This window comes from Arvicola amphibius, chromosome 12 (assembly GCF_903992535.2).
Source record: "Arvicola amphibius chromosome 12, mArvAmp1.2, whole genome shotgun sequence".
NCBI classification, from domain to species: domain Eukaryota; kingdom Metazoa; phylum Chordata; class Mammalia; order Rodentia; family Cricetidae; genus Arvicola; species Arvicola amphibius.
In genome coordinates, this window is record NC_052058.2 from 59,607,541 (window position 1) to 59,628,988 (window position 21,448).

Below are 21,448 nucleotides of genomic sequence, written 5' to 3' on the forward strand. Positions count from 1 at the left end.
AGTAATAATATGATATGGTGTTTTCAACTCTAAAGAAATGACTAAAATACCTACTTGGTGGTTTAGTTTGTTGTTCTTCCAAACTAGTGTGAACCTAGGGGTAGGCTTGCTAAAGATACTTTTAGATAAATCCTACCCGCTGGAACATTCTTTTTTTGTGGTTAATATAAAACTTAACTAAGAATTTTCTATTTATTTTGAGATTAATAACTGAATAACTAAATTTCATACCAGTGTGTGTATAAACTTTAATAAACAGCTTATATGCCATGTATATGGAGTTTAGTCACTAATTCTTTTCATCTTCCCTTTTCTCCTTCTATCTCTTTTCTTCTCCATGGAGGATTAAAAATTTTAGCAGTCTCTTAGGGATGAGAATAAAAATACTAAAAATACCTGGGAGAGTAGAGCCCATTTATGTAATGTTCATTACATACTAGTTCATTATACTGCATTTATATTTATTTTGTTTCCTTTCATATGTGAGGGTAAGCTCTATAGCACTGAGCTTAAACCCTAGCCTCTGTTGATAATTTTTGGCTTTTTAGGTTTGAGCAACTGTTCTCACTTAGGATCCATTGTTATTTTATTGCTGATATAAAAATAGTGCTGTGATACAACATTATTCTAGGGGTGAAAAAAGATGGTATGTTATATATGAATTTTACTATGATTTTAAGTATATATTTGTGTTACATAATAGTCATTATTCTTAATGTTGTTAAGCTAGTTTTGAGGAAGCATCTTTTTCCTTTTCTTTTTATACATGGTTAGACCCAGTCTAAATGATCTTTAGCTTTTAATGGTTACCAGAAAGGAGAGGGCACAAGGGAGGTAGTTTCTTACCATAGTTTTAGGTAACAGAAGAAAACCCTGTTAATACTCTGTGTTTTATTTTTTTCTTCCTATGGTATTTGTTCACAGCTACCATTAAAACATAGTTATATGCCAGTGTAGGACATTTCCCTGCTTGTAGTCTTTTCTCTGTCCATATACTGTTTTAATTAATTATATATAGACTATTATTTTGGTCCAATTTTTTTTTGCCTTTCTCTTTGATAAATGTTTCTTGTTAACATTTTATTTTTTTTCCTTTATGGGTTTTGAAAGGTAATCTATTTACTTTTGTGTGTTGTGAGTATTGAAAGAATTTACATAGTAAAATGATAAGAAACAGGGAGATGTTACCTGATCTATAGTATGGAAATTAACTTTTTGAAATGACATATACCTCTAAAAGTTTCAAAACGAGTGGCCACGAGAACAGTCTTACTTTGCTGTCATGAAGTTTACTGACCTGGTCTGTATAGTCTTCTCTAAAGAAACAGGGTTGCCTTTGAACCTGACTAGTTACATCTTCTATGATAGGATAGCTAACAGTGTAAGAAGTGCACAGTGTGTAGAATTAGAATAGAATATCCATGTTTTGCAGTTCTAAATGAGCTTGAAATCGGGCTTATGTGGAGCCCAGCATTTTGGTGCTGGAAAGTGGACCTATGGCTTTGCGCATGTTAGGCCAGCACTCTGTTACTGTATTGTTATCTTCCCACTCTTTAGATTTTTGAAACAAAATCAGTGTAGCCCAGGTTGCTTCAAACTTGCCATCCACCTGCCTCTACTTGTAAAATATGTATATTAGAGATGTGGACCAACACACAAACTTTTCCTTTTTAAAAATTTTACACAGTCAATAAAACAGAATTTTGTAACTTTGCTCTTAATAGAAAATCCTTTTTCCTCTATCTGTTGGGTACATATTTAGTATCCTTTAATTGAGATACTTCAAACCAGTAGTATTTCACAGTTTAGATTTCATAATATTTGCGTTTGTATAATGAGGTATCTTGAGGCTGGTATGTAAACATGAATTTCTGTTGTAGCTTATGCACATAGCTTAAGGTAATTTTATACAGTATTTGTAGTGTGTCTGACTTTTGACTATGATCCATCATATGAGGTCATATTTAAAATTTCTTACTTTTGGAAGTAAGAACTGTTAGTGCTCAAAAGTATATTTTGGCGCATTTTGGCTTTCAGTCTTTAGACTTTTGGAATAGGGATGATTACCCTATAGTTACTGTTCACAGGAAATATACATCAACAGACATGCTTGATACTGTAGAATTTTACTATTACAAAGGGAGAAATGGCTGTCATAGAGCAACATGTGTGCATGCCCGTTTTGACAGCTCTTGCGACTCTTGTTATCTTTTAGATCAGTAAGAATTCTCCCTAATGCTTCTGCTTCACTGGTGCTTTGTCTTGTAGATTTACTAGATGGCCATCTACTTTGATACTCTTATAAGCTTATCTTTTCTCTTAGATACATGTTTTACATTTTATTGAAATCTCTATATCTCCTAAACACATATGTACAGGTTAAGGACAAAATGCAGATTTTAAGTCAATATATTTCAATTTTGATGTGGTAAAATACAGTGGTTTGAACTACTTGGTTACTGAGTAAGTGATTTTGTGTTGCCATTTTTTTGTGTTCCTATAAAGAGGAAGTAAAGTAATTGTCAGGAGGGAACAGAGTACACATCGAAGGGGGTTGTTTTTGGTTAGTTTATTTTGGAATATTGAAGCATAGACAACTCCCCATTTCTTCATTGTAGACTAGAAGAGTTTGTATTCTGTAGCCAAAATGCCATCGAAGTATTGGAGACTCAGCAATAATGTAAAGAAAGGTGTTTGGTCACTAGGAATGTTTCATTCCTAAAGGAATAATGTGGAATGTGTAACTTGCCCAACGCAGAGAAATGAGAGAAATTAATCCAGTCTGGGATTGTGCTTGATGCTACTACTTTAGTAATTCTAAAGAGATCTTAGTGGCTTATGATGACAAAAGCTGCCCACATTTGGCTCTAAGTGGGAATGATCAGAATAGACTATTTACAAAGTTGTTTTGTCTCCAAAGACCAAAAGAGAGAGAAAAAAAAGTAATGTTCAGGGTTCCCTTCACTATGTTAAGTCCAAGGTCCTCCCAGCTCCCCCTAAGTCCAGGAAGGTGAGCAACCAAACTGACAAGGCTCACAGTGAGCCTGTCCATGCTGTAGAGTTCACGTTCATTGCCGTTGTCCTTGGTTTCTCAGTCCTCCTCCACCGTCAGCCACATTCAGAGAGTCCGATTTGGTCCCCTGTTCCATCAGTCCCATTCCAACTGGACTTGGTCTCCCGTTAGATCTGTCCCACCGTCTCAATGGGTAAACGCACTCCTCACGGTCTTGACTTCCTTGCTCATGAGCTCCCTCCTTTTGCTCCTCAACGGGACCTTGGGAGGAGAGGGGTGGGGTGGGGGTATGGGTGGAAGGGAGGGGAGGGAAGGGGGAGGAGGAGGGAAGGAGATGGAAATCTTTAATAAAAAAATGAGGAAAAAATAAATAAATAAATTTTTTAAAAGTGGGAAAAAAAGTAATGTTCTATGAACATAACGAAATTTTTTTTTTAGTTAAATGAGCTGAGAAAATAGAAATCTCCCAGATTTTGCTTTTTTTTTTAACTAAGCAGTCTCCTAAAATGATGACAGATAGGTCTTTAAGATGGAAATTCTGTGTGTCTTACTGTTAAGCTATTAATAAAATTAAGTTCAAAATGACAAAAAATAAGTTCTTTATACAGATTAATGTAGGTGTTTGTTTATTGAATTTTTTAATGACCTAAATTGGAAATATGAGATACAAGTTTACTTTGAATATAAGAGAATATAAAATTCAAAAATTTGATTTTTGTAAATCAGACAGATGTGACTGAACTTTGGATGGCAGGGTAAAGCAGAGGATCATGCCCAAAGGGTGGTATTATTGGCATTCAAAGTAGATTCATAAAGAAGCAGGAGTTTCCATTCCTGATGAGGTTTGTGAGGCGATAGGTATTCCTATCATACCTCAGTTTAAGTGTCCTCTTAACGTGAGTGACAAAATGGGGCTAGGGCTGTACTTCTCTGTTCACCAGCTTGTCACATCCAAGGGCAAGACATTTAAAAGTGACAGCCTTTGTGTTATTCTGATAAATATAAATAAGTACATTTTTTGTTTCATATTCAGATGTATAGCAAAATTACTCTACTTGGGAGTCCCCTTTAAAACAGTCAGAAGTCTTTTTCCCACCCTGCACACACATATATGAGTCTGTGTGACCACGCTGAGCTGACTTGCAGGCTTCTTGATGTACCTTCTCTTAGTACTTTTCACATCTTTGATTTTTGTTAAGTGTCCTGCAGACTCTATGGATCACTTTTATGATGAATCTAAGATGGATAACCTTAGGCTTAATACAGCTTCTGCCTACTCAGTGCTTTAATAGAAATGCATGATAGTATAGAACTGACTTCAAATGGCAGTTCTCAGTAGACTGGGGAAATTCCTCTGAAATATTGTTACATTATTAGAAGACTTCATACTCTGTCACCAGATTCTTGTGGAATTCTGCCATTTTTTGCTTCTCATGTATTATATATGTCTTAATATAGAAATGGAGGTTTATACCGCCTTTGTTTGTTAGCTAAATATTCCCCACTGGGGGAGTGGGGGCAAAAAATCAGAACAATCAACTTCACAAATTGTTCTACCTATTAACTTTAGTTTTGACTTTAAAAAATTTGCACTTTCCACAGAATCAAAAATATTAGGGGCTTTTATACAACCCACAAAACATTGTTTTGCCTAATTAGTTTTAAAAGTCATCAAAGAAATTTAATTGTGTATTACAGATTTATGTAATCAATAGATAATTATATGATAATATAAAATTAATAATAGTACATTTCTGCTTTTCTTTGGATAATAATCTTCCCTATTTTTACCTATGTAATCACTCTTTAGAAATTGCTTTGTCTATATAAGTTGGTTTTTTAACTATAGAACCTTTAAAAAACTGAAATATGAATTTTGAGTATCTCATTTTTTTCATGTTCCAGTCCAGGCTATATGTTGAACCATAATTGAATTTTGTAATGTGCTAAAAACAGTATTTCGTAAAAGATAAGAGGAAATTGTATTTTAAAAAACTGCATTCAAAATTCCTCTGTACATTAAAATTTCAACTTTGGTTAAAAATCTGTGTCCTTTATTGGACTTTGATAGGAAATACAAAGGTAACTAACCAAAAGAAAAAGGCTTAAAGACCTTTATGGACTTTTTAAAAACTATATTAAGATTTTAATGAGACTGTTTAGGTATATTGGTATTGTTTTTCTGATTGAATTCTGTTTTAGATGCCATTCTAAATATGGTGAATATTGCTGCTAATATTCTGGGAGCAAAAACTGAAGACTTGACAGAAGGTACCTAATCATTTTATGCATCTTTAAAATAGCTGGTGCTTCATGGATCCTTTAAGTTAGAAAAAGGAAGCAATAAACCAACAAAATAGAATTTTCATCTAGAAATGGAGAGACCATTGAAAAGAACTTAGCAGTCCTCTATTAATCATCATTAATCGAACTTCACAGATTCTTTTGTTAATGAAAGATCTACAGCTGCATAAAATTCATGAATTGATCCCTGCCCCTTCTACACTCCTCTCTCGCCCTGGTAGAATTGATTCAACCCAGGTCATCACATCTGCTGTACAAGTACTACTCTACTGAGCATTATTCCTAGGCTTTAAATTTTTTTTAGTTTTGAGGCAGGTCTTATTAAGTTGCCAGACTGGCCTTGAACTTAACAATCCTCCTACCTCAATCTCGCTAGTGTCTGTGTGGTGGCAGGTGCTACCACCCTGCCCAAATGAACTAATACTTGATTCTTCCTGGCTATGACAGTAATAATTCCATGCCCTCATCTCTTTCCTGAGAATTTGAAGTCCTAGTGATACTTCATATTGGGTTTTCCTTTGTGTAGCAGAAATATTAATGTAGTAAGCCAATTTTTTCTATAGAGAATGGCAAATAATAAAATTACCAAAGAATAACAAATGGTGCCTTTTATTTTTTAAAAAAAACCACTAAGCCAAGTGTAAGCTTAAAAATTACCCATTTTTCTTCCTCATTTTCTAATAACTTTCTGGTCTAGATACATATTAATAATGTAAGATTATGCAAAATTTATAATATCAAATAAGTTAAGGAATAACATTCATTCTTTATAGTTGTAATCGTGTACAATCATGTCTTTCTAGGAGAACTTAAATTTAAAAGAAAAAACTCCTTAGTAGCAAATGTGTTTGACCTTTTCCTTCCCCTTCCCCAAGAGGCTAAAGCTCTTTTTAATTTGTTACAGTAAAATATTTTATGGTACAACTTTTAAACATTGAACTCAAATGTGGGCATCTTTCTTAAAATAGGAAATAAAAGTATATCTGAGAATGCCACTGCCACAACTGCACCTAAAATGCCTGAATCAACTCGTGTTTCAGCTCCTGTTCCATCACCTGAGTAAGTTATATTGTGACATTAGTTCTATTAAAACAGAACTGAGTGTATTAATACAGCAAAGAGCTTGTAATATATATGCAGTCATCTGTGAGAACCTGAATCATAAGACAATATCCCTACAGCTACTTAGAACTTCAGTTACTTCTTTTCATTCCTGTATATGTGTGTTAAAAAATAGCACTGCATTCCATACCACACATTGGTTGTTTTGGTATTATGTATTATTTTCACACATTGAATCTTTTTTTAAGAAAAATATTTCTTTACTGAAGGTGATTGTTCTAGGCTTGAGGATAGATTTCAAAGACTTGTTTTTTTTTTTTTAATTAAGTTTGAAGAAATTGTATATATGATATCCCTACGGTAGTCAGAATACCTAGAGCAGTAGTGGTTCCTGAATTGCATTTGTCACCCAGCAAATTAAGTTGTTCCCTTTCTCAAACTGATTTGTATGTTTTTTTTTGTTTGTTTGTTTTTTCCAGTGGCACACTTTGGGCAGTGTTGTGTATATAGGTAACATAAAATAAAGTATCTTCATTTGAGGGGCTTTCTTATCAAAGATAGTATAGGTACATATTATTTGTAGGTACATATTTATCTATATTAGACAATAAATTTAGTTATTTGGCTGTTGGGTTGTGGTTATTGTGTAAAATCTGAAAATCTTTTTCTCAAGAACTCTAGTAGAGGGGCATATATAAATTTGAACTATTTCACAATAGTAGAAAATCAGAATTGCAATGTATATGCTTTGAACTGTAATACCCAAACAGCATGATAATTAAAAAATGATTTTGTGGGACTGACAATATGGCTCAGTGGTTAAAAGCACTGGCTGTTCTTCCAGAGGACCTGTGTTCAAACATTCCCAGCACCTGCATGGCAGTTCACAACTGTCTGTTACTCAGTTCCAGGGAATTTGACACCATCACACCAATGTGCATAAAATTAAATAAATTATTTAAAAAATGATTTTGTGCTTTGAAGAGCAGGGTGAGATATTTATATTCTGAAAGTGGCTGAAAACATTTATTAGGTGATTGTAGTGAAAAATATAGCATATGTGTTACTGATTCTTAAAAAGTCCTAAAATATGTATCAGTGATAGAGACATTCTTAGTATTTCTTATTTTCTGGGGGTTAATTGAAGTTTTTGATTTTATAACTAGGCTTCTTCAGTTAACTTTTTGGTTTTTCAGGACAGGGTTTCTCTGTAACTTTGGAGCCTGTCCTGGAAACTAGCTCTTGTAGACGAGACTGGCGTCGAACTCACAGAGATCTGCTTACCTCTGTCTCCCGGGTACTGGGATTAAAGATGTGTGCCACCACTGCCCGAATTAGCTTATTTTTTTTTAACAAATTAAGCAAATTATTTATATATATAATATGTGCACACATGCAATCATGAATATTTGAAAGGGGATATTGTGTAGACAAACATGATCTCCCTATGTAGTTCAGCCTGGCCCCAAACTTGTGATCCTCTTTGCTCTTTCTCCCAAGTACTGGATTTAAAGGTACAAGCTACCACATTGACTTTTATTATATATCATTGCATAGTAAAATTTCTTTATTTGTTTACTCTAATTTTTAAAAATGATTTTAGAGTAGTCACTTGGTGAGATAACAAAAAAGGCAGGACTCCATGCACAATATTACTAAAAGTTATGGAAAGCTGTTATTTTCTTTTCCTATGCTTAAGTTTTTTTTTTAACTATAACAGACTAGAGTATGTACAACAGTATATAGCTAAACATTTTCTCCTCCCTCTCTCCATACTGCTCCTTTTTACTGTCATAGTTTGTTCAGTAACTAATAGATGATGTGCCCTTGAATATGTAAGAAATATAATTTGGTACTAAATGGATCTATATGGCTATAGATAGCTCTTTCTGTTTAGAGAAGCATAACCTAATTGTTTTATCTTAACTGGTTAATATTTTGCTCTCAGCAAAAATGAAAGTCTACTTCTTAAATGTTCTTTGTCTTTGCTTTTGTAATTGTGGTGACAGAAGTCTGTACTTGGAAACATTTCCTGGTAGTAATTTTTTAGTAGGAGATTTTGCATGTAAAGATAATTTAATTTTGGTATTCATATTACCAGAGTTCTTCAGGTTTTTCATTTGTTCTTTAAGAGTGTACTCAAAAATCATCTGTATCTCAGACAGAACCATGGGCACTGTAACTTTCTACTATTACTCCACCCTACTAGGCCCAACCACACAGGCCTACTCTAGAGCCAATGGTGAGGCAGACTTAATGACATTGTTGGCTTTTTATGAGCCAAGACTTTTTATTAAAGTGGTCATATATTTGTCTTTTAGTAAGAAAACTAGCTCAGATGATAAGATTGTATTTCCTTAAAAGCAGTCTTCTGTGTGTATGGGGAGGTGGCGGGGAGAATCCTTAAAGCCTACAGAAATGTCATTGAGAGTTTGAGCTACCTTCTACAGATGATATTAAAATCCTGGAGTCTAGTTCTAGCTCTTGAGCATCTTACTTTCTAGTCTATAAAGAGTGGTGGTAAGGCTTGTAAAGAGTAAGTATGTTGTGGGAAGGTATACTGTATATGCAGGCAAGAGAAGTATTCACTTATTTAGAGTCAAACATTAAAAGGAAGCAAATTTGATCTGGTAAAATAGAGTGGTTTGAGCTACCTGGTTACATGGTAAGTGAATTTTGTGTTGCCATTTCTGACTTATATACATTCTTAAAAATATAATGAAAAAATATTTTATGGGGAAAACTCAGTAAAACTTTGTACTCACCATTACTTCTGTAATTCCAGTCTTTATGTTGTGCTAAGACATTTTCCTTAAGCTTATTTTAACATTAGATTTCTAAGTGATATGTAATTATATCTATGTGTTTCTAGATATGTAATCAATGAAGTCCATACACAGGACACAGAACCATCAACCTCAGATACTCCAAAAGAAAGTCCTATTGTACAGCTGGTTCAGGAGGAAGAAGAGGAAGCAAGTCCATCCACGGTGACCCTTTTGGGCAGCGGTGAACAAGAGGATGAGTCATCATCCTGGTTTGAATCTGAGACACAAATACTTTGTAGTGAACTGACCTCAATTTGTTGCATTTCTAGTTTTTCGGAGTACGTCTATAAATGGTGCTCATTTAGAATTGCTCTTTATCGAGAACGCAGCAGAACTGTTATGAGTAAAGGAAAAGATGTTGTGCCAGTTCAGCCATCGTTACTACTTCCAGTAGAATCAGTAGAGGTTTCAGTATTGCAGCCTTCCAGTGGAGATGTGGACAATGAGAACATGGAAAGAGAAGCTGAAACTGTTGTGCTCGATGACTTAAGTAGCATGCACCAAAGTGATTTGATAAATCACACAGTGGATGCAATTGAAATTGAACCAAGCCATCCTCAAACTCTTTCTCAGTCTCTTCTCTTAGATATTACTCCAGAAATCAATTCACTGTCTAAAGTAGAAGGATCTGAGTCTGTTAAATATGAGGGAGGACATACACCATTACAAGTAATGCCCCAAGAGAGTTCTGTTGAGTCTGATGATGAAACGGAAAAAAAGCCTGAGAGCTTTAGTTCTGTAGAGAAGCCTTCTGTTATTTATGAAACAAGTAAAGTTAATGAGGTAGTGGACAATACTGTGAAAGAAGACATATCCTCCACAGAAGTTGTCATCAGGGTCTCTGAAACAATACCGCTACCTATAAGCACAGCTACGGTGCCAGACACTGAAGACGGGGAAGCCAAAATGAATGTAGCTGATACACCAAAGCAAATAGTGACTCCAGTTATGGATCCTTCATTGCCTGAAGGAAAAGAGGACGATCAGTCTCCAGAAGATGCCCTTTTAAGAGGGTTACAGAGGACAGCTACAGATTTCTATGCTGAATTACAAAATTCTACAGATCTGGGATATGGTAATGGGAATCTTGTACATGGATCAAATCAGAAGGAGTCAGTATTTATGAGACTTAATAATCGTATTAAAGCCTTAGAAGTTAACATGTCTCTCAGTGGTCGCTATCTGGAGGAACTTAGTCAAAGGTAAGCTTTCTTATACATGAGCACAACCCATTTCAAATGGTAAGTTTGGTAGCTGAATAAGATCTACAAAGACATTATTATGGTAATGTAATAAGGATGGTTTTAACTGGAAAAAGAGGATAAGCCACTTGGATGGTGTTCAAAACTTTTCCAGAATTGTTATCTGTTTTTATGTTATAAGTTCTTAGTGACATGCTGTTATTATTAGGCTAAAGCATTTTCTATGTCACACTTTCTCCTTTATAATTTTCATGTTTTTACTGTGTCGCTGAGATTAGTCTTGAGCTCTTAGGCTTATGTGATCTTATCAACCTCTTGATTAACTGCAACTATAGGTGTGTGCTAGCATATTCAGCATCACTTTGTCCTTCTGTTGCTTGACTTTAGCAGTTTTTACTGATTGCCAGAGAGAACATGGGAAAAGTACCTTAAAGGGCTTGTAGTGCATCTGACCAGGTATTTCAGAGTTTAGATGTATAAAGATAAGGAAAAATCAGACAAGATTTCAGAATTCATATATGCAGACAAAATATGCAACATTTATAATCAATACATCTTTTATGCAGATCACAAAATCAGTTCCTTTGTCATAATTTATATCCTTTATTCCTTAGTTTCAGTGCACAATCTTCTTGTCTTTATTCTGTTTCATATTCTGTAAATGTCCAAAATTGTCCTAGAATTTCTTTCCCTTATATTTGCCATCACTTGGGCACCAAATATCTAGAGTTCTTGACATATCACTTTTTCTTATCCCTCTTAATTTGAAATGCTACTAAGGAGATGTCAGTAAAATACGACAAAAGATATTTGTTCCTGGTCTTTCCTCACTGTACTTCATCCCAAAAGAATCATACTAATTTTTTATAGCAATGAGAATAGACTTGATGTTCAGGATCTATTGGTTAATACCTTTTGTATGTGTTACTGTGTTTCACAGTCCTGAATAAGTCATTTTAAGAAAAGTGAATTGTCCAATGTCAAAATCAGAATTATTTTTCCAGTACTTCATGCATAAGTGAATTTAAAGGAATTTTTACTCTGTAGGTACCGAAAACAAATGGAAGAAATGCAGAAAGCTTTCAATAAAACAATAGTAAAGCTTCAGAATACTTCAAGAATAGCAGAAGAACAGGTTGGTTTCTTCATTATTGTATATTTATTTTTTAGAATGTAATCTGGTATGTATACATCCTTGTGGAGTGTATCGTAATTATTTTGCATGTACAATTTTTAATAGAAAATCAGGGTAATAGGTCACTTCAACCATTGTCAGTATTCTCTAGTTTCAAATGTATCATAAATTATTTTAACCAGTAGTTTTCCACTGTGCTAGAGAAGAAATAGAAGAAATTCTCCTACTCTATTGTGCTCTTTATTGAACATCTTTTCATCTTTTCACCTTCCTGCCTATGTAGATAGATTAACATAGTTTGCACAGATGAGTAAGAATATATGGCACATGTCTTTCTGTGTGTAGTTCATTTCACTTGAAGTAATAGCCTCCATATTGATCCACATTTCTACAAGCAACAATATTTTATAGCTGAATAGTATTCCATTGTGTAAATATACCAGTGTTTTTTTGTTTTTTGTCTTTTTATTCACAGAAAGTCAACTTGAGTTAATGACATATTTCATCTGTTATAAATAATTCTGCCATAAATGCTGGAAATTGTTTTATCTCCTTTGGCTACATACCCAGCAGTGCATTACTAGGTGATATGGAAAGTCTGTTTTACCATTTTGAGTAATTTCATTCTATTCTCCATAATGGTTCTTCTGATTTACATATTTCTTTTGATGTAGATACTGACTTTGGTAGGATGTAAGTAGCAAAAGTAACTTACCAAAAGTAACTTATTCACATTTTCCTCATAGAGGGATATGATGCCATGCTTGGGAAGGTATCTAGCTATTCATCTAGGAAACTTTTTTTTTTTTTTTTTTGGTTTTTCCAGACAGGGTTTCCCTGTAGTTTCTAGAGCCTGTCCTGGAACTAGCTCTTGTAGACCAGGCTGGCCTCGAACTCAGAGATCCGCCTGCATCTGCCTCCCGAGTGCTGGGATTAAAGGCGGGCGCCACCACCGCCTGGCTTAGGAAACCATTTTTTTTTGAACATTGAATTCATTTTGTGTATACAACCTTTCGGCAACTTTCTAAAAACTGCAGAAATGTTTTTTGTGGTTGTTCTCTGTAGTACGCTTGTTCATTACAGAAAAGAATAGCTTTATTTGTTTTTCATTCTTACATGTATTTGTCTCTTGATTCTTCCATCTTTTTATGTATTTATCTCTTGGCCCAATGTAGATAGTGATAACAGTATGACTGGTGATAACTTTGTACCCTCTGTCTTAGGGAGAAAAATTTCAGTATTATGTGTATATCACAAGTAACAAATATTATATTAAGTTTTAATCTGATAACGCCTTTATTTTCTCTTTCTTTATAAATAGTAGCTGTATCATATGTCTCAAAGACCTGTATAAGTACTTTTAATCTTAGCAAGTGTGTTGATTAGAAGTGTTAACCAGTTTAGACTTGTCTTTAGGCATTTGTAACTATCTCAGGCTAATCTGTGTATGTTGAGTTTCAAAAGAAGTGGTTTAATAAATCACTAATAGTATTTTAAGAAGGTATACTATACTGGAAAGAGTCAAAGGTTTGCAGTAATGAACCCTTTTTATATACCCCTCTTTCCTCACACACAGTTGACACTTAAAAACTTTTTTAATCAAATTGAAAATCATAGGTCTAGAATAAAAAATGGTTATGTAGTTTCTATGAGGTCTTATGTTAAAGTTTTCAATTATCTGGACTGACTTCCTTCCTTCCTTCCTTCCTTCCTTCCTTCCTTCCTTCCTTCCTTCCTTCCTTCCTTCCTTCTGATTCATTAATAGGTTTGAAATTTTAGTACCATTTGTCTAGTATACAGTATGCATGAGAATGATAATTTAAATAAAGATATACTGATTGTAAAAGCTTTTGAAATGAATACAGAGAGGTGACTTTGACCTTATTTTCATCTGTAGGAGTATAGCATCAATTAGATGACCACTCATAGGTATGACATCCTTGGTTAATTGTATTTTGCTGCGAAAGGAACAATTTTTTTTAAAAAAAAATTACATTAAAATACTCTGTATCCAGAAACTAACTTCAAAAGAGTTTGAGCATTTTTTTTCTGACTGTTTTACTTTTAAAAACACTTAGTGGGAGTAGCAGGTATGAGACTGGTGATCCACTAGTTTATACATACCTATGGAAACAACATTAATTTGGACAGTAGTTCATTAGCTTCTGTTAGATGGTATTTTACATCCTGAGAGCGACAAAGAATTTTTGAAGGGAAGCTAGAACACAACCTAAGATTCTTGGTTTGGTTTGGTTTGTTTTTGTTTTTAATTGATTTTTTATTGAGCTCTACATTTTTCTCTGATCCCCTCCCTGCCTCTGCCCTCCCCCTTCAATCCTCCCCCAAGGTTTGCATGCTTCCAATTTACTCAGGAGATCTTGTCTTTTCCTACTTCCCATGTAGATTAGATCTATGTAAGTCTCTCCTAGTATCCTCATTGTTGTCTAAGTTCTCTGGATTGTGATTTGTAGGCTGATTTTCTTTGCTTTATGTTTAAAAACCACCTACAAGTGAGTACATGTGATAATTGTCTTTCTGGGTCTGGGTTACCTAAGATTCTTAAAGGTTTTATATATTTTTTTAAACTTTTCATCAAAGTTTGTGTTTACCCATTAAGATCTTTGTAAAACTAAATTTTAAAAGAACTTAGTGGTTTTTCCACATTATACATTTTACTATGTAGTGAGGGGCTGCGGGCAGGCCTGCTTTTCATCCTGCCCAGCTCCCGGCCACCGGCTAGCTTATACCCCAAAATAATATCACACAAACTGTATTCTTTTAAATACTGCCTGACCCATTAGTTTCAGCCTCTTACTCACATCTTGATTAACCCATATCTAATAATCTGTGTAGCACCACGAAGTGTTGCCTTACCCGGAAGTTTCTAGCATATGTCCATCTTGGGCTGGAGCTTCATCGCATCTCGCTCAGAGAGCAGAGGCAGGGCAATTGTCTGAGCCATCTACCTCACTTCCTTCTTCCTGTTCTGTCTACTCCACCCACCTATTTTCTAACCTATTAGGCCAAGCAGTTTTCTTTATTAATTAACCAATGAAATCAACAGATTGATAGAAGACCCGCCTCCATCATTACTATAATGTGGTTAATGTACAGATGAAATATAAAGAAAAATGATAATCTTTTGTTACAGGATCAGCGACAAACTGAAGCCATCCACTTGCTACAGGCACAACTGACCAACATGACACAGCTTGTTTCAAACTTATCAGCAACTGTGGCAGAATTAAAACGGGAGGTAATTATTCAACTGCCTCTGTTGTAAGACCCTGTGCTCCTAGGAAGGTTGTCAGAGGGGCAAGCTTATAAACAGAAACATGATAGTTCAAAGCTTGAACCAAACAAAACTGTCACTTACATAGAACTTTTTCAAAACACCAAAATGCATTATTTTACTGTCTGGGAAGTATATTATGATAGTCTTTTCTAAAACATGACTTTCATTATTTGGTTTTACTTATAAGGCAGGTATGTTAATTCTGTTAGGTCTTTTGAAAAAAAAAATTAGTTAATTTTTATTCTGGGCATTGGAAATCATTGCAAATCAATTATTAAGTAATGAAATTATCTATGTCTTCTCAATAATGCTTAACATGTTGAAAAATTCTCATTTGCTGCCCTGTTGAAAATGGTCTGTTTAAGGACAAGAACAGAAACAGGAAAGGAGCTTATTAGGAGGCAATTGCGGTAACTTAGGTGAAGTTAACTTGGACCAGGATTTTAGAAGTACAAAATAGTATAAGGTTAGTTGAATTAAGTATATATTTAAAAGATAGAAAAGTGAGCCTTAATGAAGTATTAGGTGTGTAAAGTTAAGGCATTGAGGTTGAATCTGAGGGGTTTAATAACTGAGTTATATATAGTGGGAAAGGCTACATGTTAACATGGTTATCCCTGACGAAGGGAGTACAAATGGAAAGACAAACTACATGTTAGCAAAGCCTTGTGGTGTTCATTAGATGGGAAGAAACAGCAAGAACAAACGTCCAGTGGTTTGTTCTTAGGCAGCATGCTCTGTATTATGGCTTAGGAGCAAATTGACTATTTAAAATTACTCATTCTCTGAATTTTAGATTCCATTGTATATCCTTTAAAGTACTTTATTTTAATTGTTGTTGTTTATCTTTTTAGGTTTCAGATCGACAGAGTTACCTTGTTATGTCTTTGATTTTATGTGTTGTCTTGGGACTGATGCTTTGTATGCAACGTTGTCGAAACACTTCTCAATTTGATGGAGATTACATTTCAAAACTCCCAAAAAGTAATCAGTATCCAAGCCCTAAAAGGTAAGGTTAGCATCATAGATCACAGTTTTCTTCTTTCATCCCTTTTCCCCAAAGAAATGCTGAGAAGATAAAAGGACATGAAGTAATTTCTTCTTGAAATCCAAATATTAAAAACATCCTGGTAGCAAGAGGGCCACTATAATTATACCTGGAGATCACTTCATCGAATAATCGAGAGAAACTAATAATAAATGAATGAAACCTTTGAGTCATTTTGGTTGAGAAGGGTATTTGGATGTGGGCTTCAGAGATGGAAGAGAATCCACATTGTAAGATACGACCTTACAGATATGTTCTACTCACATTAGCAGTGTCTGGTTGTTAATTTAGGCTTGTTCCATTTGTTATGTGGTTCTCAGAATCCTCCATTTAAATGTGCTATGCAGTAAGTTAGATATCATATGCTCATTGTATACAATGTTTTCTTAATGTATTAGGTGTTTCTCTTCCTATGATGACATGAATTTGAAAAGAAGAACATCGTTTCCCCTCATCAGATCGAAATCTCTGCAGTTTACTAGCAAAGAAGGTAGATTTCTGTGACTATGATATATTTGTTTATGTGTATATCTTTGTAGTATGAAACTGGCTTCTGGCATGTATATAATGTACATGCTGTGTTTGTGACCATCTACAATCAAAAACTGAATCAAAATTATCTTTGTGTTTGTGCTAGTCAAAGCCACTCTATCATTTTCATACTTTAAACCTCTTTGTTCCATTGCAAGCCCAAAAGGTGGGAGGGGGACTTAGTTTTAATTAGTAGTTTTATTTGCACATGCTCCTGTTTAGAAGTATTTCTTTTTAGAAAGGGATGTTTGAGAAAGTTCAGCAGCTATGGAAAACCTGAATGCTCAATGTGCTCCCATAGCATCCTGTGCTTTTCTGCCTCCTCTTCTTGTGCAGGTAGGACCTTTTTTGTCTCTAGTTTAGGACTTTTGAGGCACTTTCATTGTCCCAAAGTTTATAATTGGGTTTCATTCAAGACATGCTAACATTTGGGTGAACAGATGAATACTGAATAATTATTTTCCTGTTTTATTTTCTTTGTAATTAGTGCTTATTAAGAAACTTAACAATTTATCCTTATAGAAAAGGTAAAATAACCAGTTATTTATATATTTCATTTAGGGGTGCTTTCTGAATAAAAGCTGTTCTCCCTTTCCTTAGGATTTTAGTAATTGATCAGAATGTTTCCATTGTTATGTCTTGCAAATAATCACTCCTGAGCCTGGCTAATGTAAGCTTTCTATACTTAATCCACTCCATATGCAAGCTTAGATAATTTTTACAAACTCAGTATGCCTGTGTAATCCACATCCTAATTAAAAAATGGAGTGTATTCTTAACACCCCTAAAACTACTTTGTGCATTTTCCCCTCCAAGTATAGCCAGTATTTTAACACCTAATTGTTGTGAGTCACTATACTGTCTAATATAGTTTATTCATTCTAATTCTAGTACAGCATTCCACTGTACAGATGCTGCACATTTAACACATTTACCTTTGGACTATTTTCATTTTGAGACTATTACATGTCTTTAAGTCAACACATACATGCCTCTGCCAACAGAAATGGAAGTGGGAGTGCTGGATCATAGCATATGTGTCAGCTTTAGTAAATATCAACACGTGGGTTTCTGAGTGTTCTATGGATGATGTCCCATCAGCTTTGGATGACTTCTTCCCAGCTTTTTCAGTTGTTCCACATTCTAGTAATCACTTAATAATTTGGGTCTTGTAGTCATTCTGATTGGTATGCATGCATTTTGTAATTGAGCTATATTCATGCAGTTGGGAGATAAATTTGTTTTCATCAGTTCTAGTCTTATTTCAGATTAAGTGAACTAATATATTTTATTATTTAGAGACAAATAGAATAGGCTTTGTTTCTGATAACAGAATTGCTTCTGTTTTAAACAGTGATGTAATCTTGACGTATCCTTGCTTCTAAAGAAAGATGAGGACAATAGGCAGGAAGGAACTGACTTTAGTCCTGATTCTGTTATTCATTTCTTTATTTTCTTCAGTTAAAACTCTTGGGGCATTTATTTAGTCTGCCTTGAATTTTCCCATTTTGTACGTATTTTCACTTCTTAGCCTAGAAGGAAGGAACCATGTCAAATTTTTTTTTAAGCAACAACATAAAAGATATCATTTTAACCATGTTTTAAGCATGAAATCCAATAGTAAGTTCACATTTTTGTGAAACAGATCTTCAGAATATTTTTATCTTAGAAATCTGAAAATTGTGTCTGTTGTCTATAAATACCTCAGTGTCCCCTCTACCTGACCTAAATACTATTGTAGTTTATGTTCCTTTTCATATAAATACTTTACTCCATATTCATGGTGCTGTCTTGGTTTTTCTGCACATGGTTTATTTTATATAGCATACATTCTGGGTACATCCATGTTGTAGTATGTAATAAGATCTCCTTTTTAAAGCTGAATAATTGTCTGCTTTGTGTATATACCACGTTTTCTTTCCATTTTTTCCCCCGTTTCATTAGCGTATGCACTCATGAATGCATATGTGTGAAGGGCAGAGGACAACTGTGAGAGTCAGTTCTCTCTTCTGCCATGGACTTGTGGATCCTAGAAATCAAGCTCAGGTTGTCAGCCTTGGTTCTGGTGCCTTTGTTTACCCACTAAGCCATCTCATCAGCCTTCTGTCTTCTGATGAGGATTTCAGTAGCTTTCTGTTTTTGCTGTTTTAAGTAATGCTGCTTGCTATGAGCATACCTGCACAAATACCACTTTGACAATCCTACTGTCAGTTTGTCTGGATATATAACTGCAATGGGATAGCTAGATCATGTGACAGTATTTTTCATTTCTTTTTGGGTAATCTCCATACTTCCCATAGTTACTCTACTCTACCCAAGCAATACTGTTCCATTGTTTACATATTTTCATACATGTTATTTTTTGTTTTTTTCTAATAAAAGCTTTCTAATATATGTGGGATATATTACTGTTCTTTGATTAGCTTTTCTCTAATTCATTATATGTGCTTGTGTATATATATATATATATATATACACACACACACATACTTGCATATAAATGTAAATATCATATATTATTTAAAAATATTTTCTCCCTTTCTGCACATAGCTTTTATCCTCTCCATTTTGTTTTTATTGTCAGTGTCCTAACCAGGAAATCTTTATGAAGACCTGAGCCCTAAAACTTTTATGTTTTTTTTTCCCTTTAGGTTTATAGGCTTAGGTCTTTATTCCACTTGGTGTTGATTTTTGTGTATGACATAAGGGTCCTTTTCCCTAGCTCAATTTGCTGACTAAATTATCCATTTCTCACTGACAGTAGTCTAAGAACCCTTCTCAGAAATCACTAGACTATATGCCCCTATACTGTGATGCCCTGTTGTTAAATGTGTATGCACTTATGACCAGTGTGTCTTCTTGGAATCATTATGTAATTTTTATTTCAAGATCAAAAGTCTCCTTTGTCTCAAATGAATGTAGCTGCTCTTTATTTTGTATTTAAATTATATTTTTTGGTGGTAATAGTTGGATCTCGTTACCCGATTGACTGGCAGTCTCCGTTAATCAGTTTATTTAGACCATTGATTTTAAAGATGGTTTTGTCTTAGATAGAACATTATCATATTATTTTTTTCCGTTTAAGTTTGTTTGTATTTTTGTCCTCTATATTATTTCTAGTCTTTTTGGTTATAATTGAGCATTTTGCCTGATTCTTTTTTTTTTTAGCATCCAGCATAATTCTTTATAGAGTTACTTTAATGATTGCTTGTTTACAGTATACATTTACAACTAACCCACCTCCACTTTTCAAATAAAGCCATACCCTTTCACAGGTATGGTTATAGCACCAAAGTAATACTAAATCCTGCCTCCCATCACTTGCATTATTATCATTCATTCCATTTATACATATACATACATAGCTTATACACACACACAAAATCATATTGGTATTAATTTTAACATAATTATCTGTTAACCAGCTAAAGATGAGAAAAAAATGAGTTTTTCTTATTTCATTTTAAACTATTACTATTTCTTGCAAAGCAGGTCTGTGGGTAGCAGAGTTCCTTCAATTTTGCTTATGAAGGTCTGTTTTTTCTCTTTTGAAGAATGCATAAGCAAGATAAGAACCACATCTGCTTTTTTTTCCTCCTCAAGAAACAGAATTTCATTATTTCACTGTTTCAGGTGTTGCTTCTGTTTTTTTTCTTCCTTCCTTCCTTCCTTCCTTCCTTCCTTCCTTCTTAACAAGCTTCTTAACAAGCTTCTGTTTCATCCTGTTGAGATATGCCATAGTTAGAGACCATAGGCTTCCTTTTTAATTAGTAAATTTACATGGGTATGCAATTTTCTTTGTAAGAGTATTTTAGGGTCTTTAAGTTGTTGTGATGAAGTTTTCTGGTACTGTTAAATCACAATTCCAAGAATGTAACCATTTTCTAAGTATGCATTAACACACATTTAGAACATTAGTGTTGTGGTGGCTTAGTGTACTCTCCATCATCATCATTGTAAGGAGGCTTTTTCTTCGGATGTGGTGGGTATTTAGTTCCCTATTAGAACACTTAGGTTGAAAATTGTTCACAGTCATTGTTCTTTATAGGCCATTTCAGAAAGGTACAAGTATTTCCTGTCTAAAGGAACATTTCCACCTCTTTCTGAACCAATACAATGATCTTATTAACAAACAAGTCCCTGTTTATTATGCTCAGTTTTGTTTTACATTAGTTCTAGTTTTTCTGCTTAATTCTAACTCATGACATTAAGTTTTGTATTGTTTATTGAAATTTGCATGAATATTTCATTTCATTTGTCATTAGATCTCTGAAATGCCTTTTTTTTTTTTTTTTTTTTTAAAGACAGGATGTCTCTATGTAGTTCTGGCTATCCTGTAACTAACTGTGTAGATCAGCCTGGTCTCTGACTCAGGGAGGTCTGCCTGCTACCACACCCCTTAAACTACTATTTTAATTTTTCTTTAATCCTGTGTTAGATTTGTTGAGCTCATTAGATCTCTACATAGATATTTTTTGAGTAATGGAAAATTATCAGCTATGGTTTTTCCTCCTACATAATTACTTATTCCTCAGTGTCTTAAGTCTCCAATTTCATAAATGTATTAATCCTTCCCTCTGTATTCTTTTTATTTTGTAAATTTTGTCATTTTTTATTTTTAAGATTTATTTTACAATGAAGTATGTGTGGCTGTATGACTGCAAACGCAGTGCCCTTGGAGGCCAGTTGATCCCCAGAGCTGTGAGCTTCTGACATGGGTGCTAGAAACCAAACTCAGGTCTTCTACAAGGGTAGTATATGCTCATAATCCACCCCTTTTTGCTTCCTTATGATACATTTTTGGTGATTGTTTTTTTTTCCTAATCCATTTTCTAAGTTACACAGTCTAAGCTATATCTAATCTGTTACTAAATTCATCCATTGAGTTTTAAATTTTATTTACCACATTGACTATTCCAAGAAATTTTTGTGTTTTGTTAAAAAGCCTTGTTTGAGTTTCTCTCTCTCTCTCTCTCTCTCTCTCTCTCTCTCTCTCTCTCTGTGTGTGTGTGTGTGTGTGTGTGTGTATG

General features: G+C 34.2%; 1 protein-coding gene across 4 annotated transcripts in view; it reads left to right on the forward strand.

The window, feature by feature from the left end:
- The window catches only part of Suco (SUN domain containing ossification factor), a 65,183-nt gene that overhangs the window by 38,361 nt on the left and 5,374 nt on the right, over positions 1-21,448 (forward strand). For all 4 annotated transcript variants that reach the window (XM_038349046.2, XM_038349049.2, XM_038349048.2 and 1 more), the window contains 7 exons: positions 5,216-5,284; positions 6,286-6,376; positions 9,252-10,409; positions 11,457-11,544; positions 14,696-14,800; positions 15,694-15,848; positions 16,286-16,377. In XM_038349046.2, the coding sequence (XP_038204974.1) occupies positions 5,216-5,284; positions 6,286-6,376; positions 9,252-10,409; positions 11,457-11,544; positions 14,696-14,800; positions 15,694-15,848; positions 16,286-16,377 (1,758 nt within the window). The remainder of the gene's footprint in view (positions 1-5,215; positions 5,285-6,285; positions 6,377-9,251; positions 10,410-11,456; positions 11,545-14,695; positions 14,801-15,693; positions 15,849-16,285; positions 16,378-21,448) is intronic.